At 40.4% G+C, this 20,877-nt stretch overlaps 1 protein-coding gene across 1 annotated transcript in view; it reads left to right on the top strand.

The window, feature by feature from the left end:
- The window catches only part of Pla2g4a (phospholipase A2 group IVA), a 177,277-nt gene that overhangs the window by 59,161 nt on the left and 97,239 nt on the right, over positions 1–20,877 (top strand). The window contains exon 3 of the mRNA XM_008824261.2: positions 108–189. Within this exon, the coding sequence (XP_008822483.1) occupies positions 108–189 (82 nt within the window). The remainder of the gene's footprint in view (positions 1–107; positions 190–20,877) is intronic.

The raw sequence follows: 20,877 nt of genomic DNA, 5'->3' as shown, positions 1-20,877 counted from the left end.
GTATGTGTTTATTAGTTTTCAGCTAGCATGTTTTTAATTGGTTTTAATGAAACAATGATATTTCATAACAGACATTTATTTTAGGTTTACTATCATTTTATTTCTAGGTGGAACACCAGTATTCCCATAAATTCACAGTAGTGGTGCTACGTGCCACCAAAGTAACCAAGGGGACCTTTGGCGACATGCGTGAGTACTTAGTTTACTATATTGTTGGAAGGGGGGGCGGGTGTTCTATTGCTTGATTATCTTTGAACAGTAACATTTTGAACAGTTTTGTTGCTGTTTGTCACCTGTCAGAATAGCCTTTGACTTTGACTTTGCATTAGCTGAGAGCAATTGCAAACAGACAAAATGACTGTCCTGTGACACATAGATCATGGAATTAAAAATACCAGTTCATCCTATTTGAAAAGAGTGTTGAGTCAGGTCTTCAAACAGTCTGCCTCTGAGGTTTTGTACTTATAGGATTAAAAAGTGCAGTTGGTGGGATTATTCTGCCTCTGAGTGTGTTAGTATTAAGTATGGAACTGTAGACAGCTATAGGACTTGTGCAGAACAGTCCAGAATGATGTGAGCCTCAGCCTGAGGATCATGTTGCATCAACTTCTTGGCGGTATTCTCCATGCTCTTAAAAGCAGTTTTCCCTATTCGTCAGAGGAGTCAAATGGTTCATGATGTGAAGTGCAAAGAAAAGGTATAAATATTTTGATTGTGAATTTGATAAAGTTTTGATTATGGCTATAGTATGGGAATGGGTAATTGAACCCTCATAACAAGGTTTGGAGACAGACCAAAATTCTAATTTAAAACTTCAAGACACAAAGAAAGCATTCATTCTGTTGTGTGTTAGAGAAACAAATGGCCTGTTTTGTTTTTCCCATGCTCTCATACCACTACAAGCAAATGACTTCTGACACCAGGTGTGCCTGTGCATTTCCCTCCCCAGCAAGTGAGCAAATGATTCTAAAGCAGAAACCAGTAAGGTATCTTCTAACTCAATTTAGCTGTTACACTGTCTGCCTGGGGACAATTTTAGATCACACAGGTTGAGAACTCAGTTTCCAAGTTTCTCCCCTCCCTTGCTCTCTTGAAAAGCAAGCTGCAAGCCCCAGGTTGTTTAATCTGTGCTTCTAGCCAACTAGTTAACCGGCTGGTGCTCCCTTAACCCCCTCCCTGAGTTTCATTAACTTGCTGGAGAGTGGATCACTGAACTCCGGATATTACTTATCACTTTATTATGAAGGCCTCTGTAAAGCATTTGGATGAAGAGAAACGTAGAGTGAGGCGTAGGGGAGAGGGTGCGGAGTTTCCATGACTGCTGCAGGCATCCCATCGCCCTCTGGAAACCTCTCCAAGCTCAAGTTCAGCAATCTGGTAGCGTTCCTAGCCCTGTCCTTTGTGTTTTTGAGGAGACTTAATCACATACCTTACTCATTGTCCGGGTAAGGAACCCAGCAAAGCCTGTCTGCTTCATCATTCTTCGTGATCTAACTGGGTAGCATTCTCCCTCCAGGGTGTGGAACTGGTCTCTTCTGGAATCAGCTGAGTCTCGTGACATTCTATTGAATTAGGAGGGTTGTTTAAGGAATTTCATGATGGCCTGTTCTGCCTTGGGAGAGGGAAACTAGTTTCTAGGGCTTGCCTGGGAGAAGAAGGGATCCTGACTCAGGAGCCATGGAGAACAGACTGCGTGATGGCAGTGCATCTGCACAAGTGAGAGCAGGAGGCATATCGGGCAGATAAAGTAGCATGTTAGGAAGCTGAGAAAGAACAGACCCCTTATCCTGATTTGCGTAGACCAGGTCGGACACACAGAGGCGGAGGCTGGAGGGACAGGCAGGCCTGGCAAGCACTGGAAAGACAAGGACAGGGAGGGAGATTATTCTGTGCAATCTTGAGAACTAGATGGCAGTAAGCGGAAAGTCACCTGACCCGGGTTTCATTTCAAATGTTCTGACTATAAAATTAAGAAAACTATGGGGTGGAGCCCTGGCTAGGTGGTTAAGAGCACTTACTGCTCCTCCAGAGGACCTGGGTTTGTTCCTCCCAGCACCCACCTTGTGGCAAACACTCATCCTTAACTCTAGTTCTTGGGGATCCAACACCCTCTTCTGGTCTCCACAGACACCAGGCATTCATGTGGGGGCTTAGATACTTGTAGACAAAACACCCACACACATAAAATGAAGATAAATAAAATCTTTCAAAAACAAATATTTTGTAGGAGAATCAGGAAAACATTTTGTTTTTGTGTTTGAAGAATGAGAAGGACTTGCGCTTAGAATGGGAAAGTTAAATCCTAAGGAAGGAAAGAAAAGTTGTGAGGTCTGTGTCGTAGCCCTCAGTGAATGCAGAAGAAGAATCAGGGAAATTGGTGGATATTAGAATGAAGAAGAATGAAGTTAGACTGTAGCAGAAGTAGTAGGGCTGTGGAGAACAGTGGCAGTCTCTTTAAAACTAGTCTGAATCAGAGGAGTATATTCTTAAATTTTATGCTTTTGTCTAGTCCACTTAATCCCCCTTTATCAACATTGTCCTTATTTTTATTTTTACAATTCCTTGCTTTTTCATCACTTCAAATGACAGTTCTTTCTAAGCTTCTATGAAAGAGAAGCCACTTCAGATACCGTTTGTGAAGGTTGGAGTCCTTCGTGACTTTAATGAAAGGGAGAGGCATTCAATGGAACAGGTCAGACTGTGAGATGAAAAGTCCATTCATTCTTCCTTCTGTGAAACACTGTACCAATGACTTGCCAGGCGTGCAAAAAATAGACCTAATTTAACTTTTAAACACCTATATATTATCTCTTAGAGAAAGCAGTGGCAGCCCTCTTCTGTCCATGCAGATTGTTATGCAGACCCAGTGATGCTGCTGAGGATGCCGCTCAGCAGCACAGCTGTACTCTGAGAGTCTCAACTGGAGTGGACTAGATTCCTTGGCAAATTGCATAGGCCCTGGCATTCAAGTAGTGGTTAAAGGGAGGACAGTAACAAGAGGTGGTGTACTCTTTCCTGTGTCTACAGTGGACGTGACACAGGTTAGACCCTCAGGCTTTAGAAGTTTAGTTTTTAAAGTAATGTAGCCGTGGGAGGAATGGCCAGTGGAGATTTCTTGCTAGGGGGGAAAGGGCAGGGAAAAGGACGATGTTGGAATGTTTCCTCAGTATTTCTAAGGTCTGGAAGACTGAGATAGAAGAAGTCTACGTTCTATTCTATTTTTATGTTGTTGCATGTATTTAAGAAGTACATTTCCATAAAGTTTTCCACATGATTCTTTATAGGGTGGGGAGTTGTTGCCAGCATGTTGTATCAGTTAATGAGGTGGCAGGAAGTCAGGAAGAGAGACAAGGAGAAGGAAGAGGGAGAGCTTTAGAAAAACAAACTTCATGGCAAAGTTCTCTGGGGGAAAGTAATGCACAGGGCTGAGACTTTGATTTTGAGAAGCTTTAGGAAGCTACAGTGCAGGCATCCTCTTCTGAGCCCAGTGCTGATGACACTGCTTGATGAACTTGAACCCAAGTCACCAAGTATGACAAATTTGCCATGTTTGTTTCTAGCAATTATTGGAAGAAATGAATATAGAGAATTATGAAAGTGTTTGGAAACTATACAACTTTAAAGCACATTTCAAATCTAGACAATCAGGATAGTAGAACCCTATAGCCTATTCTATTTTCATAGTGTCTACATTTATTTCAAAAACAAATTTCCATTAAGTTCTCCTTACTGGTAAAGAAGAATGAGAGATTCCTACTGTTTTGCTTATATATGTAGTCTTTCTCAATGATGCCACACAAATAAAATAACTAGTTCCAGGTCAAATATCCATATCTGCTTTCTCTGTTTTAGATAATACTAAGTTCATACCTATTTTTATTTTATTTCTTAGTAAATTATCCTCTTCTAACTAGCTGCACTTAGAAATACCCTCTGCCTTGTTAAATCATCATGATAAAATAAGAGCTACCCCATGAGCTGTTGTTTAAGGGGTTAGAGCTAACACTCTTTTGTTTTGCTATGTGAGAAGCTGATAACAAGGTAGACCTGGAATTCACCAGGTCTACCACCAGACTGGCCTTGAAGTTGTGGTGCTCCCGCATAAGCCTCATTAGTGCTGGAATGATAGGAGCATGCCACCACCACACCCCACTCAGGAGTCAGATTTTAATCATAATCTTCATTTCATGCTTCGACCAGAACCAAGATTCCAGTCTCTCCTGGCCATGGCTGTGAATGTCAGCAGCCTGCATGCTGTTACTGCTGTGTGTCATCTATACCTCTTACCCCAGTGTCAACCACACTCTGCGTCTTATGCTTGATAGGAAAAGCAGTTTGAAGCTCCGATTTGCACCTGACTAGAATAATTGCCATATTCTGATTTCTAAAAGAGTTTGCATTAAGTTGATAAACTCTTTTTTATTTATTTATTTATTTATTTTTTGGACAAGGTTGCCCTGGCTGGGCTGGAACTTGTTATGTAGACTAGGCTGGCCTCGATCTTACAGAGATCCAACTGCCTCTGCCTCTTGAGTGCTGGGATTAAAGGCGTGTACCACCATATGAGCCCAGGTCAATAAATTCTTACTTTGAAAGTTATGGACAGTTATTACATCTATGACATGTAATAGGCAGCATGGCGAGGTAGGTTAGGTGCTGAGTGTTAGATGGATGTGACACTTGGTTCTGCACTGTTCCTTAGTCTTCTAGCTGAATATATTTGAGCAATTGCCTCAGTGGTGGTCAAATTTAAGTTGTTGAGAGTTTGCCCTGTGTTTCTATATGAGACGAGCATGCAACCCTGATGATGACAATAAACTAATTATATAACCAAACAAAATAGCTGACAGGCAGCTGTGTGAATTCTGTCACTGATTTTTTGCTCCATTATTATTATTATTATTATTATTATTATTATTTTGATCTTTTTGAGATAGGGTCTCCCTATAGTCCCAGCTGGCCTAGAACTCCCTATATAGAGCAGACTGGCTTTGAACTCACAGAAATCTGCCTGCCTCTGCCTCCCGAGTGCTGGGACTAAAACATAAGTCAGAAGAAATGGAGGCTAGTCTCAGGATTCAAAATCAGAAAAGTCAGGCTTTATTCTCTAAGAGCTTAGACCAGTGTATAGGACTTTGTTTAAAACATAAAAACAAAACAACCCCCCAAACCACGCAAGTTATATATTTTAAATATCCTAATAATGGATGTTGACTAAAGATTATTTTGTTTTGAAACAAGAGTCTTATGTAGGCCTAGCTGATCTAGAGCTTGCTATTCAAGACCAGGCTAGCCTTGAATGCACAGTGATTCTCCTGCCTCTGTCTCCCGAGTGCTGGGATTAAAGGCATGCACCATTACACCTGGCCTTGGTTTAGTTTTTAAAAGATAGAGTCTCTGTAGTTCAGGCTTGCCTGACACATTGTAATCCAGGCTGGCCAGGAATTCACAGCTATGGTCCTGCCTCAGTCTCCCTCCCCAGAATGCTGGGATTCTAGGGATGTTATGCAAAGCCCAAGTTTGAGGGCTCTTTTCTGCCCTTTCATTAAACACAACTCTTTCTTTTACAGATTTAGCACCATAAATATTAGAACTTCTAAAGATACTTAAAGGAGTGCAGGTGGATTTTAAAAAATTATTCCAGAGCCAACACCTTAATGTATAAACTTAGACTTAAAAAAATACTTTAGAGTTATGAACTCATTGTATCTCAGTAAATTTTCTAAATTATATCATTCAATATCTTGAAGTACTTTTAAGATTTTCTTAGAACCTTGAGTTTTTTTTAATAGTGTCTGTGTCTGTGCATAAATATTGTTTTATTTCCATTGACTTCATAGCAACACTGAGTTCCTAATATTATTTTTTTTATTTTATGTGTATGAGTGTATTGCCTGCATGTATGTGAGTGCACCCATGTTGTACAATGCCACGGAAGTCAGAAGAGGGCTTGGGATTCCCCTGGAACTGGAGTTAAGGACAGTTTGTAGCTGCTATGTGGATGCTGGGAATCGAACCCGGGTCCTCTGCAAGAGCAGTCAGTGCTCTTAACCACTGAGCCATCTCTCCAGCTCCGAGTTTCTAATTTTCAAGTGGCTTTGCCATTTGCAGGTTTGGGTTTGACTTAATCTCCCAAAACATGTTTCTTGAATCTTAAAATTCATATGACAGGTCACCAGGAGACCTTGTTCAAAATACAGGTTTGGATTCAGTAGGTTCAGCGAGTAGGCCCATCCTGCTGAAGCAGACTTTGTGCATCCTATGGCGTAGTTTTGGAGAGGCAGAGTCTGGGTAGATGCTTCTGTTTTGTGTTCATTTATCCTGAGATATCCAGGGCTACCAGCAGCACAAAGATTTCACGTGTTCTATCATGGAACAAAGGTCTAAATGTTTTCGATTTTTGCTCATCTGTGGATGCACATTTCCATGTCTTTGTGCCAGTGCTCATGCAGAGGCCAGCAGAGGGCATCCTGTGTCTTCCTCTATCACTCTCTACCTATTCCTTTGAGGCAAAGTCTCTCCTAAAACCTGGGGGCTTGAACTGTCTTAACTAACATGGAAACCTCTAAGCGCCAATGGTCTGCCTCTCTCTGCCCCCTTTGCAGCTGGGGAACGTAGATGTGTGCAGGTCATGTGACTTGTTACATGGGTGTTGGTATTTGAACTTGAGTCCTCATGATTGTTCAACAAGTACTTTTAACAGCTGAACAATCTCTCCAATCCCATGGAAGAGTTTTTAAGTGTTTTAGACCACATACCTTCATGTTGGAATTCATGATACGCCTTGTTCCTACGACTTTATGGCCTTGGGAGAAGATACCAGTGGCTTCATGTTTATCCTCAGGGGAGATATGTACTGTAGGAGGAATCAGCAACAGCTCTGACTTGTGACTTGAGTGAAGCACAGTAAACATCTATAGGATGGGTAGAAATAGCTATAAAAGTTCCTTTAAAAAAAACTAGTTTTGGGGGGTGCTGGAGAAATGGCTCAGTGGTTAAGAGCACTGGTTGCTCTTGCAGAAGACCCAGGTTCCAATTCCAGCACCCACATGGCAGCTAGCAACCACCTGTAACTCCAATTCCAGGGGATCTGACACCCTATTCTGTCCTCCACAGCCACTGCATGACAGGTGCACTTACACACATGTAGGTATAACAACTCATGTAAAATAAACATAAATAATAAAAATCTGGTTTGGGGGTTGGAGAAATGTCTCAGCTGTTAAGAGTACATACTGATCTTCCAGAGAACCCTGGTTCAATTGCCAGCAATCATATGGGTGGCTCACACCCACCTGTAACTCTAGCTCCTGGAGGATCCATGCCTCTGGCTTCCACGGGCACCTGCACCCATATGCACATATCCACATACAGACATGCACATATACATGTGATTAAAATAAACTGAAAAAAATCCAACTTGGCAGTGGCTACATGTTCATATATAAAGTTCTTATTAAGCATAAAATAATTGCAGATGCTAAAATTCTTTTGAATCATATTGTATTGCTGTATATCACTGCAGTCCAATGAACAATGATCCCTGAAATTAACACATCACCATGTAGAGCTGTGGATATGTATATTCATATTCAGAGATAAGAACACTCACCTGATATGAGTTTTCTGAATCACATTAAAATGAACTTGGGTGCCCCAGGTCACTTGAGTTAGATGAGGGGAGTGTGGGTGGCCTTCCTTTTTCTTAGAAATTACAAGAATTCTAATCTTATTAAAGTTTTTAATCAATCAATTAATTAATTAATTTTATTTGTATGTGTGTATGGCATTGTGCAATGCCCAGAGAAGTTGGAAGAGGGTGTTGAATTCCACTGGAGTTACAGATGGTTGTTAGCCATCATGCTGGTCCTGAGAATTGAACCCAGGTCCTCTGCAAGAGCAGTCAGTGCTCTTAGCTGCTGAGCCATCTCTCCAGCCCCAAGAATTCTAGTCTTTTAGAGTTGCCTGTACCTAGGAGTAAAGCCTGCTTCAAATGTCAGTAGTGTTCTCCATGGGCTTCCAATCTTTACCTGTACTCATCATGCCTGCCACGATGGGTGAGAAACATGGACACTAGAAATGCAAAGAAATTCAAACCCATGAGAGTTTCAGGAAAGCTTGCTGTCTTATTTTTGGTCTTTTTAAAAATTGTGTCTGTGTGTGTATGTATGTGTGTGTGTGTGTGTGTGTGTGTGTGTTCATGTTCATGTGTGTGAATGTGAGTACATGCATGCCACAGTGTGCATGTAGAAGTCAGAAGACAACTGCAGGTGTCGGTTTTCACCTTCCACCTTATTTGAGCCAGTGTCTCTCGTTCATTGCTGAGGACATCAGGCTAGCTGGCCTGAGAACATTCAGGGATTTTCCTTTCTATTTTCTTTTTTCTGTTGGACTTCTGAGACACTTGGTATTGTGTCTGGCTTTAATGGTATTTTTTTTTTTTACTTTTATGTTTTTATGTGTGCTTTACCTACATACTCTAGCTCCCTTTTCTCCAGTCTTGTCCCTAAAGTAGCAACCTAACTAAGCTTTGCAAAAGGCCTGACTCTCAACACAAATTATTAATAATTTCCTTTTAAAATGAGCTTAAACTTCAGTGCTCTTATTCGTAATCACTGGAATCAGAGGAGGGGTATCGGTGTGTATACAGAGGCATTATCTATTTAGTCTTTTATGCATCTTCAGCAGTATGAACATATAAATTCTCATAAAGATGTTTGTTTTGTTCACTGTATAATTCTAAACTGTATCAGTTCTGATTAAGCATACTTTTAAATATTTTGTTATTTTTATCCCATCTGTATGAGTGTTTGCCTGCATGTGTGCAAATGCATCTGTGTCATGCAATGCTGCAGAGGTCAGAAGAGGGCGTCGTATTCCCCTGGAACTGCAGTTAAGGTCGGTTCTTAGCTGCCATGTGGGTTCTGGGAATTGAACCCAGATCTTCTGCAAGAGCGTCAGTGCTCTTAACCACTGAGCCTTCTCGCCATCACCCTGAATAAGCATACTCTTTTTAAAAAAGAAAATAAAAAATAAATAATTTCCCCCACCTCTTGTATCCATGTCCATTTTGAGTTCCACAGCTATCAGAGGCTCTAGAAAAGAAGCAGGTGTACTGATGACAGAACATGGTATCCAGAGGCACGAGGCTTACTAGCCTTGTGTCTCTGGACAAGCTTCCTACCCCCTCTCCATCCTGTTTTTGTCATCTTGGGGATGTGAATGCTTATTTTTTATTTTTACTTTTTGTGTATGAGTGTTTTGCTTGCATGTATGTAAGTGCACCCAAGTCATGCAATGCTTGTGGAGGTCAGAAGAGAGTATCAGATCCCCTGGAACTGGAGTTATGTATTATTGTTAGCCACCACTTGGGTGCTGGGAATCAAACCTGGGTCTTCTGCAAGAACAGCCAGTGATCTTAACTTCTGAGTCATCTGTCCAGCCCAGAGATGTGAGCATTTAATGAGTTAGTATATATTAAGTGCTTATATGTGTAATGCATAGTCAGTGCTCAGTAACTACTACTTGTTATTGTTGAAATGTTTTCTCCATCAACATAAAAAGACATTTGTTTCTTAAACATCGTTAGAACAAAAAAAATTTTTTTTTGAGTCATCTGTATTGTTTTTTTTTTTCAGGTTTCTTTTTGGAGACAAATTTTCATTCTGAATTTCTGTGTCAAATGTTTGGAGTCTCCTTTCAGAGCTTGAGAGAAGCTGTGCACTGGCATGTTCCTTGATAAGCTTTTCCTGCAAACACTCAGGCATGCCTGCGCTTCCCTGACAAGCTTCTGTCTCACATTGTCACTCCTATAGTAAGCATTACTTGCACTGCTCGTGAAACTGGAGCCTCTGGCTCCCTTGCTGTTTGAAAAGATTAGTACTTAACACTCATTCTGGCCTAGCAGCAAGAGCTTAAGGAATGCTGGGGAAATAAATCAAATGAATTAACATGATTCTTATCCAATGATGCATGCTTTATTGCCTCAATAGGGAAAGAATTAGAAAAATAACTTTATGCTTCATTTTTTTGCAGATTATAAATGCCTCTGTTATTTCTAGCCACATCCATTCTCAGTCACATCGTACACAAAACCTTTTAATTAAAAATTTCTTATGTTAATTATGGAGTTTCAGATCTTATTTTTCCCATAACTGGCGTTGCTGTTACCCTGTAACTCTTTGCTAACCCTGAAGTAGATCTTTGGTGATATAAGTGTTTCTCTAGGATCAGTCTTTAGGTTATGGCTGGATATGAGTTTTATAATATTTCACTAATGCTTTTGGGATGTTTTTGAGTAACCACCCAAAGGTTTAAAGCGCTCTAAATCTAATGATATTATTTCTCAATGGTCATTTAATGGAAGATAATAACTTCAAGACGAGTCAAGTGTCCCATAACATGTCTATCTTGCATGCCTTCACTCCATGTAGCTGGGGAATAGAACGTGTTAGCAATGGAGAAGTGCAGCCTGTAATAATGGAATGCTTTCCCCAGCCATTTAGAATGTCATATTGCACAGAAGTCATCAAATGGTTTTATAAGTATGTTTAGATGTTTTCCTCTGTACTTAAATTTGAATAGTTTTGTTTTGTTTTTTTCTGTTTTGTGTGTTCGTGAACTTAGGTCTGAAGAGTTCAGTAAACAATATCATTGTGCATTTCAGTACCATGGACTGGATGGAATTTCCCCCATTCATGGAATTTCACACCGTTTGTGGAATTTCACCCCATTTAGTCATTTGGATATACAGAAGTGTATTGCAGTATTGTATTTGGTAGCAAGGAAGCATGTATTACCAGTTCATTCAGATATGATCCACAAATGATGGACCATGGCTTTAATCCCAGCATGTGGGAGGCAGAGGCAGGTTGCCTGATCTGCATAGCCAATTCCAGGTCAGCTGGGGACCCTGTCTCAAATAGACAAAAAAAATAAATAAAATAAAAAGAAAGAGACATGATTCACATAGTCTCTGTACTCCTGTACTTAATAATTTTTTTAAAAATGTGTTATTTATTATTTTTATTTTTGTGTATTAGTGTATTGCCTGCATGTATGTAAGTACACCTGTGTTGTGCATTGGCTGCGGCTGTCAGAAGAGGGCATTGGGTCCCCTGGAACTGGAGATACAGATGGTTGTTAGCCACCATGTGGGTGCTGGAAATTGACCCCGTTCCTCTACAAGAGCAGCCAGTGTTCTTAACCACCCAGCCATCTGTCCAGCTGTGCCCTCTGTACTCTTCAAGTCCCAGCACTGCTAGATCCTACTCATTAGCTCAGTATCACAAATGCCTCCTTCAGGAGCTTCTCTATCTTAAATATTTGTGTTTTTATTTATATAGTTTTTCAAAACCTCTTTTAAAGCTGAGTAATAGTCTTCTTTTTGGTGCTAAATGAATTTCCCCCCCTCAAACTTATCATACCTCTATGTTGAAAAGATGTCACTGAAATCTAAAAGAATTAAATTTAAAATTAGGTTAAATATTTCTTATGTTTCCAAAGAGATATACTTTTTAAAAGTTTCTGTGTCAAAGAGAATAGAGTAGCTTCTCTAAAGTTTTTTACATTTATGTGAAAATATATTATTTTAGTATATTTTAATGTTATAAAGTTTTTCCTGAAAATAAAGGTAGCTATTTTTTTAATTATGCAGAGAAAGAAATGACCAGTTAAATGTAACTTCAGTGTAATCAGAGTAACTTGAACATTACACTTCACTCTTGAGGTCCTTTTCCATTCTCACATCTCACTTTATATATCAAAATGTTTTTAAAATTTTTGCATTTGGCCCAGGTTCGTTTTGGACTCTGTATGTGGCTGAGGATGAACTTGAACACCTTATCCTCTTGTTTTAACTCCCAAGTGCTAGGATTACAGGCATATATCAACACACCTGATTTTAATGAAATAGTACAGGTAAAATTCCAGACAAAATTATCATGCAATATGCAATAATAATGTTGGAATTCTAACTTTGGAAAAGAAATGTTAAATAAACATAACCTAGGGTTATCCCAGCAAGACTATACTAACAATGTCCTCATTAATAAATGCTGGGAATCTCCATATAGTCAGTGCTTGTTCAGTCCCTTGAAAAAATATGAGCTGCAAACATAGTATCTATGTCGGGCAGCTCTGTTGCATATGCATTTTTAAACCAAAGAGGAAGCATTGCAGACAGCTTAGAGCCAAGACTCCAGCTAGAATGCTCAGGTTCCAGTTCCATTCCATTGTGTGTTAACCATGGGAGTTTGGGTGAGGTGCTCAGTAATTCTATGTCCCGGCTCTATCAACTATTAAATGGAGGCGATAGTCACTCCTTTCTCACAAATTTCTTAGGAAGATTAAAAGAAATTATGGTGCAGGCCGGCCTTGAACTTACTATGTAGTTAAGGAAAACCTTGAATTTTTATTTATTTGTTTTGTGTGAGTGTTTTTCCTGCATGTATTTAAGTGCACCCATGTCCTGCAACACAGAGGCTAGAAGACGGAGTCAGATCCCCTGGAACTAGAGTTAGGGACAATTGTTAGCCACCATGTGGGTGTTGGAGATTGAATTCAACTCCTCTTTGAGAGCAGCCAGTGCTCTTAACCACTGAGCCATCTATCCAGCCCAGACCTTGAATTTTTAATCCTCTTGCCTCCACCTCCTGAATGATGAGATTACAGGCACACCACCATGCCTAAATTTGGAGGTACACGAGGTTGAACTCAGGCTTTGAGCATGCTGGACAAGTGCTACCAACTGTGCTATATCCCCTGCCCTATTTAAAAAAATTTTTTTGTTTATTATTTTTCTTTTATGTGTATAAATGCACCTGTGTCATGCCCACAGAGTTCAGAAGAGGGCATTGGATTCCCCTGGAACTGGAGTTATGGATGGTTGTTAGTTGCCATGTGGGTGCTGAGAATTGAACCCAGGTCCTCTGCAAGAGTAGCCAGAACTCTCAATCACTGAGCCATCCCTCCAGCATCCCCCTGCCTTATTTTTCTTTTAATTTTAGAGGTGAAGAATTTCTTTGAAATGTTGAGAAGACAGTCCAGAATCCCACAGCTGCTGTGTCTGGGGCCAGAGCTGAAGACTGTCTACAATGCTTCTGACTGTTTTGGCAGCTTTGCCTTTCAGTGGCTTCTGATTAGCTGGGAAGATGCAATGGGTTTATATAACCCTGTGGAAAAACCTTGCAGTAAACTCCAGAGGAGACTGTATAATTTGAATGGCACTTAAGAGAGGCATATGTCTTCAGTGGACACTTAGTATGTAGAAGAGATGCCAGAGCATCTTAATTTGGAAAAAAATTTCTTTTTTAAAAAGTGTTTTATTTCTATTATTTTTATTTTATTTTATTGCATGAGTGCATTGCCTGCATGTGTGTAGGTGTGTCTGTGTCATGCAATGCCCACAGAGGTGAGAAGAGGATGTTCTGATTCTCCTGGAGCTGATTCTCTCTTACGGGTGGTTGTTAGCTGCCATGTGTATGCTGGGAACTGTACCTAGGTCCTCTGCAAGAGCAGCCAGGACTCTTAATCACTGGGCCAGCCCTCCAGTCTCTGGGGAAAAAAATTCAAAAAAAGATTTAAATGACATATGTCTAAGTTACATTGTTTAGAGAACTTAGCTTATTTTGTGGCTTTTGCTAGTTTATAAACACCAGGTTTTGTTTTGATACATTGGTTCTGAATTAATGAATATATTTTCCTCTTAAGGCACAAAACATCATGTCTAGAAACATTTTTGTTAAAATTAGAAATTCTAACTGATGTATAGAAAAATAAAAGATGATTCCCAGTGGCATCTAGTAAGTAGAGGCAAGGAACAGCATTCCACACCAAAGAATTATCCAGTCCAGGGCATCAATGTGCCAAAGCTGAGAACTCTTGTTTGGATGAAAATGAATTTTTCTGGCTTAGAGTAGAGTGGAATTCTTATATATCTGAATCCATATAGTTAAAAATGAACAGCATAAATAAGTTTACTTTCCTTTTTAAAAAGTTTTCGTGTGTGTGTGTGTGTGTGTGTATGTGTGTGTGTGTGTGTATGACATGTGTGGGTGCTTTCACAGGCCAGAAGATGGGATCAGATCTCCTGGAGCTGGAATTACAGGCAGTTGTGAGCTGCCCAACACAAACCAAATTTGGGTCCTCTGGAAGAGCAGTACGTGCTCTTAATCACTGAATCATCTCTTCAGCCCCAAATCAATATCCAATACTACATAAGAATTTCTAAAGAGTCATTCTGTGTGTGTGTATGTGTGCTCCCATGTGTGGAGACCAAAGGCCAATCTCTGAGATTGTTTCTCAGGAGCTGTCCACCTTGTTTTTTGAAGCAAGATCTCTCACTAGGACCTGGATTAGGTTAGGGCGGCTGGCCAGTGAGCTCCAGGGATTTGCCTGTCTCCATCTCCCAGCACTGGCATTACATGCCTGTGTCACCACACCCAGCTTTTCACGTGAGTGCTGGGACTCTAACTCAGGTCTTCACGCTTGTGTGGCAAGCACTTTACCAACTGAGCCATCTCTCCAGAACCAAGAGTTACTCTCTTTTTTTTGGGGGGGGTCTAGCCCAAATTGAGTCCAAGAAACACTCCCAGATTATAAATATTTAAAATGTTCTAAGCATAAATACTTATTACAAAGATATTTGTGTTTCTTTCTAAAATGGTGCCTTGGAGCTTGCGATAGAATGCAGTACAGGAAACAACCAAAACTTAATTCTGTTTTAGATCCACATTTACCTTTTTTTTTTCCAACTACCTCAATTTTCCCATTTCTTCAGCATTGATTTTTAGTATTTCTAGCCATAACAGTTCTAGTTCTGAGCCTTTTCTGGAGGCAGCGTGGGTGGCTTCCGATAAACATATCCACTGATGGGCTGCCTGTTCCAGGGAGGGATTATTAAGGGAGACTCAGGGATTTGCTTTTCATTTAGTTCTTGGAAATAAATGTTAAATACAAATACACGTGGAAGAAACGGCCTGCAGTAATTTATACTGAAATATAAATAAAAGGGTTTGGGAAAATACATGAGGAGAGTTGAGGCATATTACTAAAGAGTAAAATGTTAGCGATGGGGCAATGTTTTCCCTACAGTGAACATCACTTCTTCCTCAGTGACCCTCGTACTTAGACCACCATCAGTTCCATCAGCATAATTTGTGGTCCTATGATGTTTCAGACTTGATGCTTGACTGTCAGATTTAGTGGTAAATAAGAAGTAAGTGATGCCTGTCAGAATGAAGTTTACAGTGTACTACAGGTAGAAATAGCTTATTGGTTTATTTGCTATAGCAAGGACTTTGACTTCAGAAAGACTGGGTGAAAGTCTGTTTCTTTTGTGTGTGTGCTTGTGTATGTGTGTGTGGTGTGTATGTGTGCATATATGTGTGAGTGAGTGTACATGTGGTGTATGTGTACTTGTGTGTGAGGTTGTGTGCACAAGCCTGTAGAGACCAGAGGAGCTCATCAGGTGTCTTCCTGTATTACAGTCTGCCTTAGTCCTTTGAGGCAGGGTTTCTCACTGAACCTGAAGTTTGTGTTTTTAGGCTAGGCCAGTAGTTAACAAGCCCTAGCGATCCTCCTGTCTCCTACCCCCTCAGTCTCTGCCCCACTTAATATGGGGGCACAGGAATGCAAGGGACCACACCAGGCTTTTTATGTGGGTCTTGGGCAAGCTCTGGTCCCCATAGTTTCACAGTGCTCTTAACCACTGAACTACCTCTCTAGTCCATTAAAGCCTGTTTCTGAATGATCTGGCTTGACTCAGTAAATGCTTATGAGTCTGTCTTTGTCTGTCTGATGGGAGTAGGTATGTCTAACCAGCAACTTGAAGCTTTATTGTTTTTCTTGTAAGCAGATGTACATTCAGTCTCGAGGGAGCCTGGCTTTCTGTTGCCAGTTTCATCTAATAGGAAAATGGAACAATCAGCTGGCTAGTAAAGTATCAGCTAGATAAAGGGAGCATTGAAGCATATATATCTCATTCCCATTATTCCTAGCTATAACGTTTCTGGCCTCTTACCTTGGACATCCTTAGGACAACAGTGGCTCTAATAACTTTTAGCTTTCAGCTTTAAAAGAAAACAGTGATGGGTGCTGGAGATGTCTCAGTGGTTAAGAACACTGGTTGTTCTTCCAGAAGACCGGGGTTTGATTCCCAGCACCCACATGGCAGGTAACAACTTTCTGGGGGATCCAATGGCCTCTTTTGTCCTCCACGGACATTGCATGACACGGGTGCACTTACTTACATGCAGGCAATACACACATGCACATAAAATAAAAATAATAAAGTATTTAAAAGAAAGAAAGAAAACAATGATATTTAGGAGAAGTACAGCATTGCTGTGTTATAACAAAGGTTTCTGCCTTCATCATGCCTGGGTGGCTGTTTGAAGTGTGGAGATTCTCAGGGTGCTTCTCAGCCTAAATGTTGACTTGCAAGAGTGATGTCCCAGTATGTGGTAGAGGGGGACTCATTGACCAGAGGAGAACTTGAGGTTGACGCATTGGTATGTGAGCCTTTCTGGTTATTCTCTGCCATGTTTAGGCCTGACTTTGCAGGTAGTAAAAGTGAAAACATGCTTCAGAAAAACCAATTGTACTGGCGTTATGGAGAGTGGCTTATAAATTAACCATTGCAGGATTATGTTAAGTCTGGGGCAGAGTGGTGTGTGGTTGAACTGGAGCAGCAATATTTTGAGTTGAAGCTGGACATGAGGTTCATTTCAAAAGTGCAGAAGCCAAGCCTTTGGAGAAAGAGCAAATGTAAAAGAGCTGAGTGAAAGAGAATCACTCCGCTTTCTAGCTCTAACAGCTGGAAATGATGACGCCATTAATTGAAGTAAGAAAATCAGGAAAAATTGTGTTTTATCTCCAGTTTTCCTTGTTTTTTTGTTGCTTTGCTTTTGCTTGTGTTGGGTTTTTGTTGTTATTGTTGTTGTTGTTGTTGCATTTAAAGAAATAAGGATGGAAAGAATATGGATTTGCTTTGTACAGATTGAATATGAGGAATTTTCGAGGCATTATGAACAGATTTAAAGTGTCAGAATGGAGGAAGGACTGACAGATGAAGAGGAGGGAGACAAGAGATGTTTCTGTGCAAGACCTTAAACACCTTCAAAGGTGGTTAAGGAAAACCCAGAGTTGACTCATCATGATTAAAAAAGATTGAACCCTTTCAAACTGCATTACTCAGCAATAAGTTAAATGTGAACCTGTAATCAACAACTTTACATCTGTCGTATTTGTACTTCCCCTTCCCTGTAGCCTTGAGAGAAAGGAGGAATGCATGTTGGCTTCCATCTAAAACTCAATCACCAACGGTAAGATCCAAGATGAATTGGACTACTCGATTATGAGGAGGGCATATGGAATATTTTTAAGATAATTTTTTGAAAGATTTGTTTTGTTTTTAACAATGTATATCTGCATGTGTCTTCATGTGGGTTATGTGCATGTGAGTGCAGATGCTCTTAAAGGCCAGAGGGGGATTTCTAATCCCTTTAAGCAAGCTCCAGCTACAAGTGGTTGGGAGCCACCCTCACCCGGATCCTGGGAATCAAAATTGAGTTCTTCTACAAGAACAGTATGTGCTCGTAACCACTGAGAGATGCTGATATAATTTATTGCTTCGAGTCGAGTGTTAATTGGATGGGCAACTTCATTTGAATGGATCATCTTTGTCTTTTCTCACCGCTGACAGATAAAAATGGAGATATTAGGAGAAATGAAGGAGGGCGTCTTAGGTCTAAATGGAAGTCTGAGTTTCCCTATTATTTATTTATTTATTTATTTATTTATTTATTTATTTATTTTTCATTTATGTGTAATGAGTGTTTTGCCTGCATGTATGTAAATGTACTAGGTGTGCAGTGCCCATAGGAGCCAGAAGAGGGCTTTGGATCCCCTGGAAATGGAGTTACTGGCAGTTGTTAGCTGTCATGTGGGTGCAGGGAACTTCAGTTATCACAGTCATTTACATAGATATTTTTTTCTTTTGGTCTCTTTGAGACAGTGTCTCCCTGTCCCCCAGCAGGCCTGGAACTCACCATGTAGGTCCTGGATCCTCTGCAAGAACAACCAGTTCTCTTAACTGCCAAACCATCTCTCTAGTCCCTTCCATACTGATTATTTGTAAGACTGTGTAAATAACTGGGCAGGGTGTGGTGGCACATGTCTTTAATACCAACAGGTGGATCTCTGTGAGGTCAAGGCCATCCTGGGCTACATGGAAAGTTCCAGACCTGTTGGGGCTACAGGGAGACCCTGTCTCAAAAAGACCAAAGAAGAAAAAAAAGACTATGTAAATAACTGTGATAACTTCCTTGCAAATCATTCTATATGTCAGTATAAATGAATCTTCCAAATTTATTGGTTGATAAAAGAAGCCAGATGCAGAGTACATGTGTACTTTCTTGTATGTTTATATAAAGATAAAAATTAGACAAAACTATTCTATGGCCATAGAAAGCAGGGTAGACATTGCTATTGTGGGGGGAGTGGGCAGACTCCTAAAGAGCTGGTAATGGTCTTATTTTGATTTCAGTGGTTGTGCCATAGGCAGGAGTCAAGATTCTAAAAGCCATCAAGCTTGACAGTTACAATGCTATCTTTTTGTCCCTCAGGTTAAAAATTTCAGATCAACAAATGAACTGTTTTTTCTTTTGGAAAGTCATGCCTATAGGGTAGTACTGATCATCCTTGGCCTTGGGTCTGTGGCAGCCACTTAGCCAGTTTGGAGCATGGTACTAGAAAGGCTGACAGCCCTTAAAGCAGATAGGGATCCTCTGTGTCTGACTGCCACTGTCACTAATCATGAAAGTTTCAAAGGAATGACCACATTCAGGAATATTCAGGGGCTTGTCTTTAAACAAATGATCATTTAAGTTTGTTCTTATAGCCTTTCTTTTTGGTGGTAGTTGACAAATAACACTTGAATATTGGTTCATGATAACGAATACATTCCCAACCCACACATCCACATTTGCTTTATTCTTGAATTGGTTTTCACATGGCCACTTAGAAATGCATTTAATAGCTGGAGACAATCAGAAGTGGTTGTATGAACTGTGCTTAATTCAGTGTATGGACTGAATAATTCCTTGACAGATGGCAAAGAAGTAGTTGCTTACCTTCCTCATGCTAAATGTTGCTGTGGGTGTTATTATATTGTACTTCAGTTGATTCTAATTTTATACTTTGAGAGCCTGGCTTTGAAATGTGTAATATGTATAATAATCATGTGATCAAGTTGTTTAAAATGCAGATTTCTGAGTCCATCTGAAGAAACTGAGAGGCAAGGGTCTGTATGCTTCCTTTTCCTTTTCTTTTTATTCTTTTTCTCTTTCTCGCTCTGCTCCCCTTCCCTCCCCCCTCCCCTTCTCTTCCCCTTCCTCTCCTCTCCCTTCTCCTCTTTCCCCTTCCCCTCCCCCTCCCCTTCTCCCCCTTCTCCTCCTCCTTTCTTTCCTTTCTTTTTTTTGAGAGTAAGTTTTCTTGTGGCCTGAACTCCCCCCCATCTCTTTCTCTTTCCCTCTCCCCTTCCCCTTCCCTTTCTCTTCTGTGTGGTTTTGGTATGTAATCCAGGGTCTTGTATCTAGATAAGGACTCTACCACTGAGCTATGTCCCCAGATCCGGATTTCATTTTACCAACCACTGTATAGGCCTCAGAGAAAGTAATTCAATGTACTGAAACACGAGAAACGCTGTTTTAAGCTCACTACCGCTAGATCAACTTGATCTGGTAAAGCTAACTGCATCTGGAAAGACTCCTCTTTTTGAGATTTTTGGCTGTTTATCCATGCAAATCACAAATTACTCATCATCTTTATTTCAAGGAAGGGGTGTAAGTTGTTCTGGAATGAAGTGGAAGTAAAAAAGCAAGCAAAGAATATTCAAAATAGAATTAAGATTCAGGAGCTACCCTTGGTTCCTGTCATGAATCACAAAATCCATGACTGGGATAAAGCTGAAATGACAGATGTAACTGTTATGACTTCAGGCTGTTGCTCCTTAAACTGCTGCAGTTTATGAGTAAGTTTTACAGCTGTGGAAGTCTGAAGCTATTTCAGGTACATGTAGCTTCATGTCATTTTTATGAAAATAAAAATGGTCTGCAGTCCACACCTCCATCATTTTTGCTTGTCAAGATGTGGGTAAGAGGATGAGATGTAAGAAAGTTTCTGCCCACACATTGCATCTTTGCTTCATCACTGCTTAGCTGGAAACAGCAAACGTGAGGCTGATCAGTGCTTCAGCATCGATGGCCCTGTAGTGTTAATTCAAAAAGCCATGGATTGGATACACTTGGGGGAGGGTTCTTTCCCCATCTTTGATTTTTTTTTTTTTACTTAAAAAAAGAACTTTATTGAGAATTTCATACATGCATATAGGTGTTTTGATTAAATCCACGCCCACTCTCTCCCCTCCAACACTTCCCATATCTCCCCATCACTTTTTTCTGACAACTTCTGTCCTCCCTCCCTTCCTTTCTTCCTTCCTTCCTCTTTTCCTTCCTTCCTTCCTTCCTTCCTTCCTCCCTCCCTTCCTTCCTTCCTTCCTTCCTTCCTTCCTTCCTCCCACCCTCCTTCTTCCCTCCCTCCCTTCCTTCCTCCCTTCTTTCCTTCCTTTCATTCTTTATTTTTTTTAAGTAGCTTTTTTGCTACTCTAACATTACCCCACTGAAGAGGTAACCCTAAATTATTTAGGGATTAAATAAGAGCTCCCAAATACTTTTGTCATTTTTGGCCTTTGGAACAGAGTATGCTGCTAAGAGGCCCAAGGACATTTTGATTTTTAGCCAAGAAACTGGCTACTTTTCTTTGGAGTTTTTTTTTTTTTTCCCCTTAACTCCCTGCCCAACCCCTATTCCCTTTTTT

This window comes from Nannospalax galili, unplaced genomic scaffold, assembly GCF_000622305.1.
Source record: "Nannospalax galili isolate Female #2095 unplaced genomic scaffold, S.galili_v1.0 scaffold227, whole genome shotgun sequence".
NCBI lineage: Eukaryota > Metazoa > Chordata > Mammalia > Rodentia > Spalacidae > Nannospalax > Nannospalax galili.
Note: the sequence above shows the minus strand (reverse complement) of the source record. Positions and strands in the feature narration are given on the sequence as shown.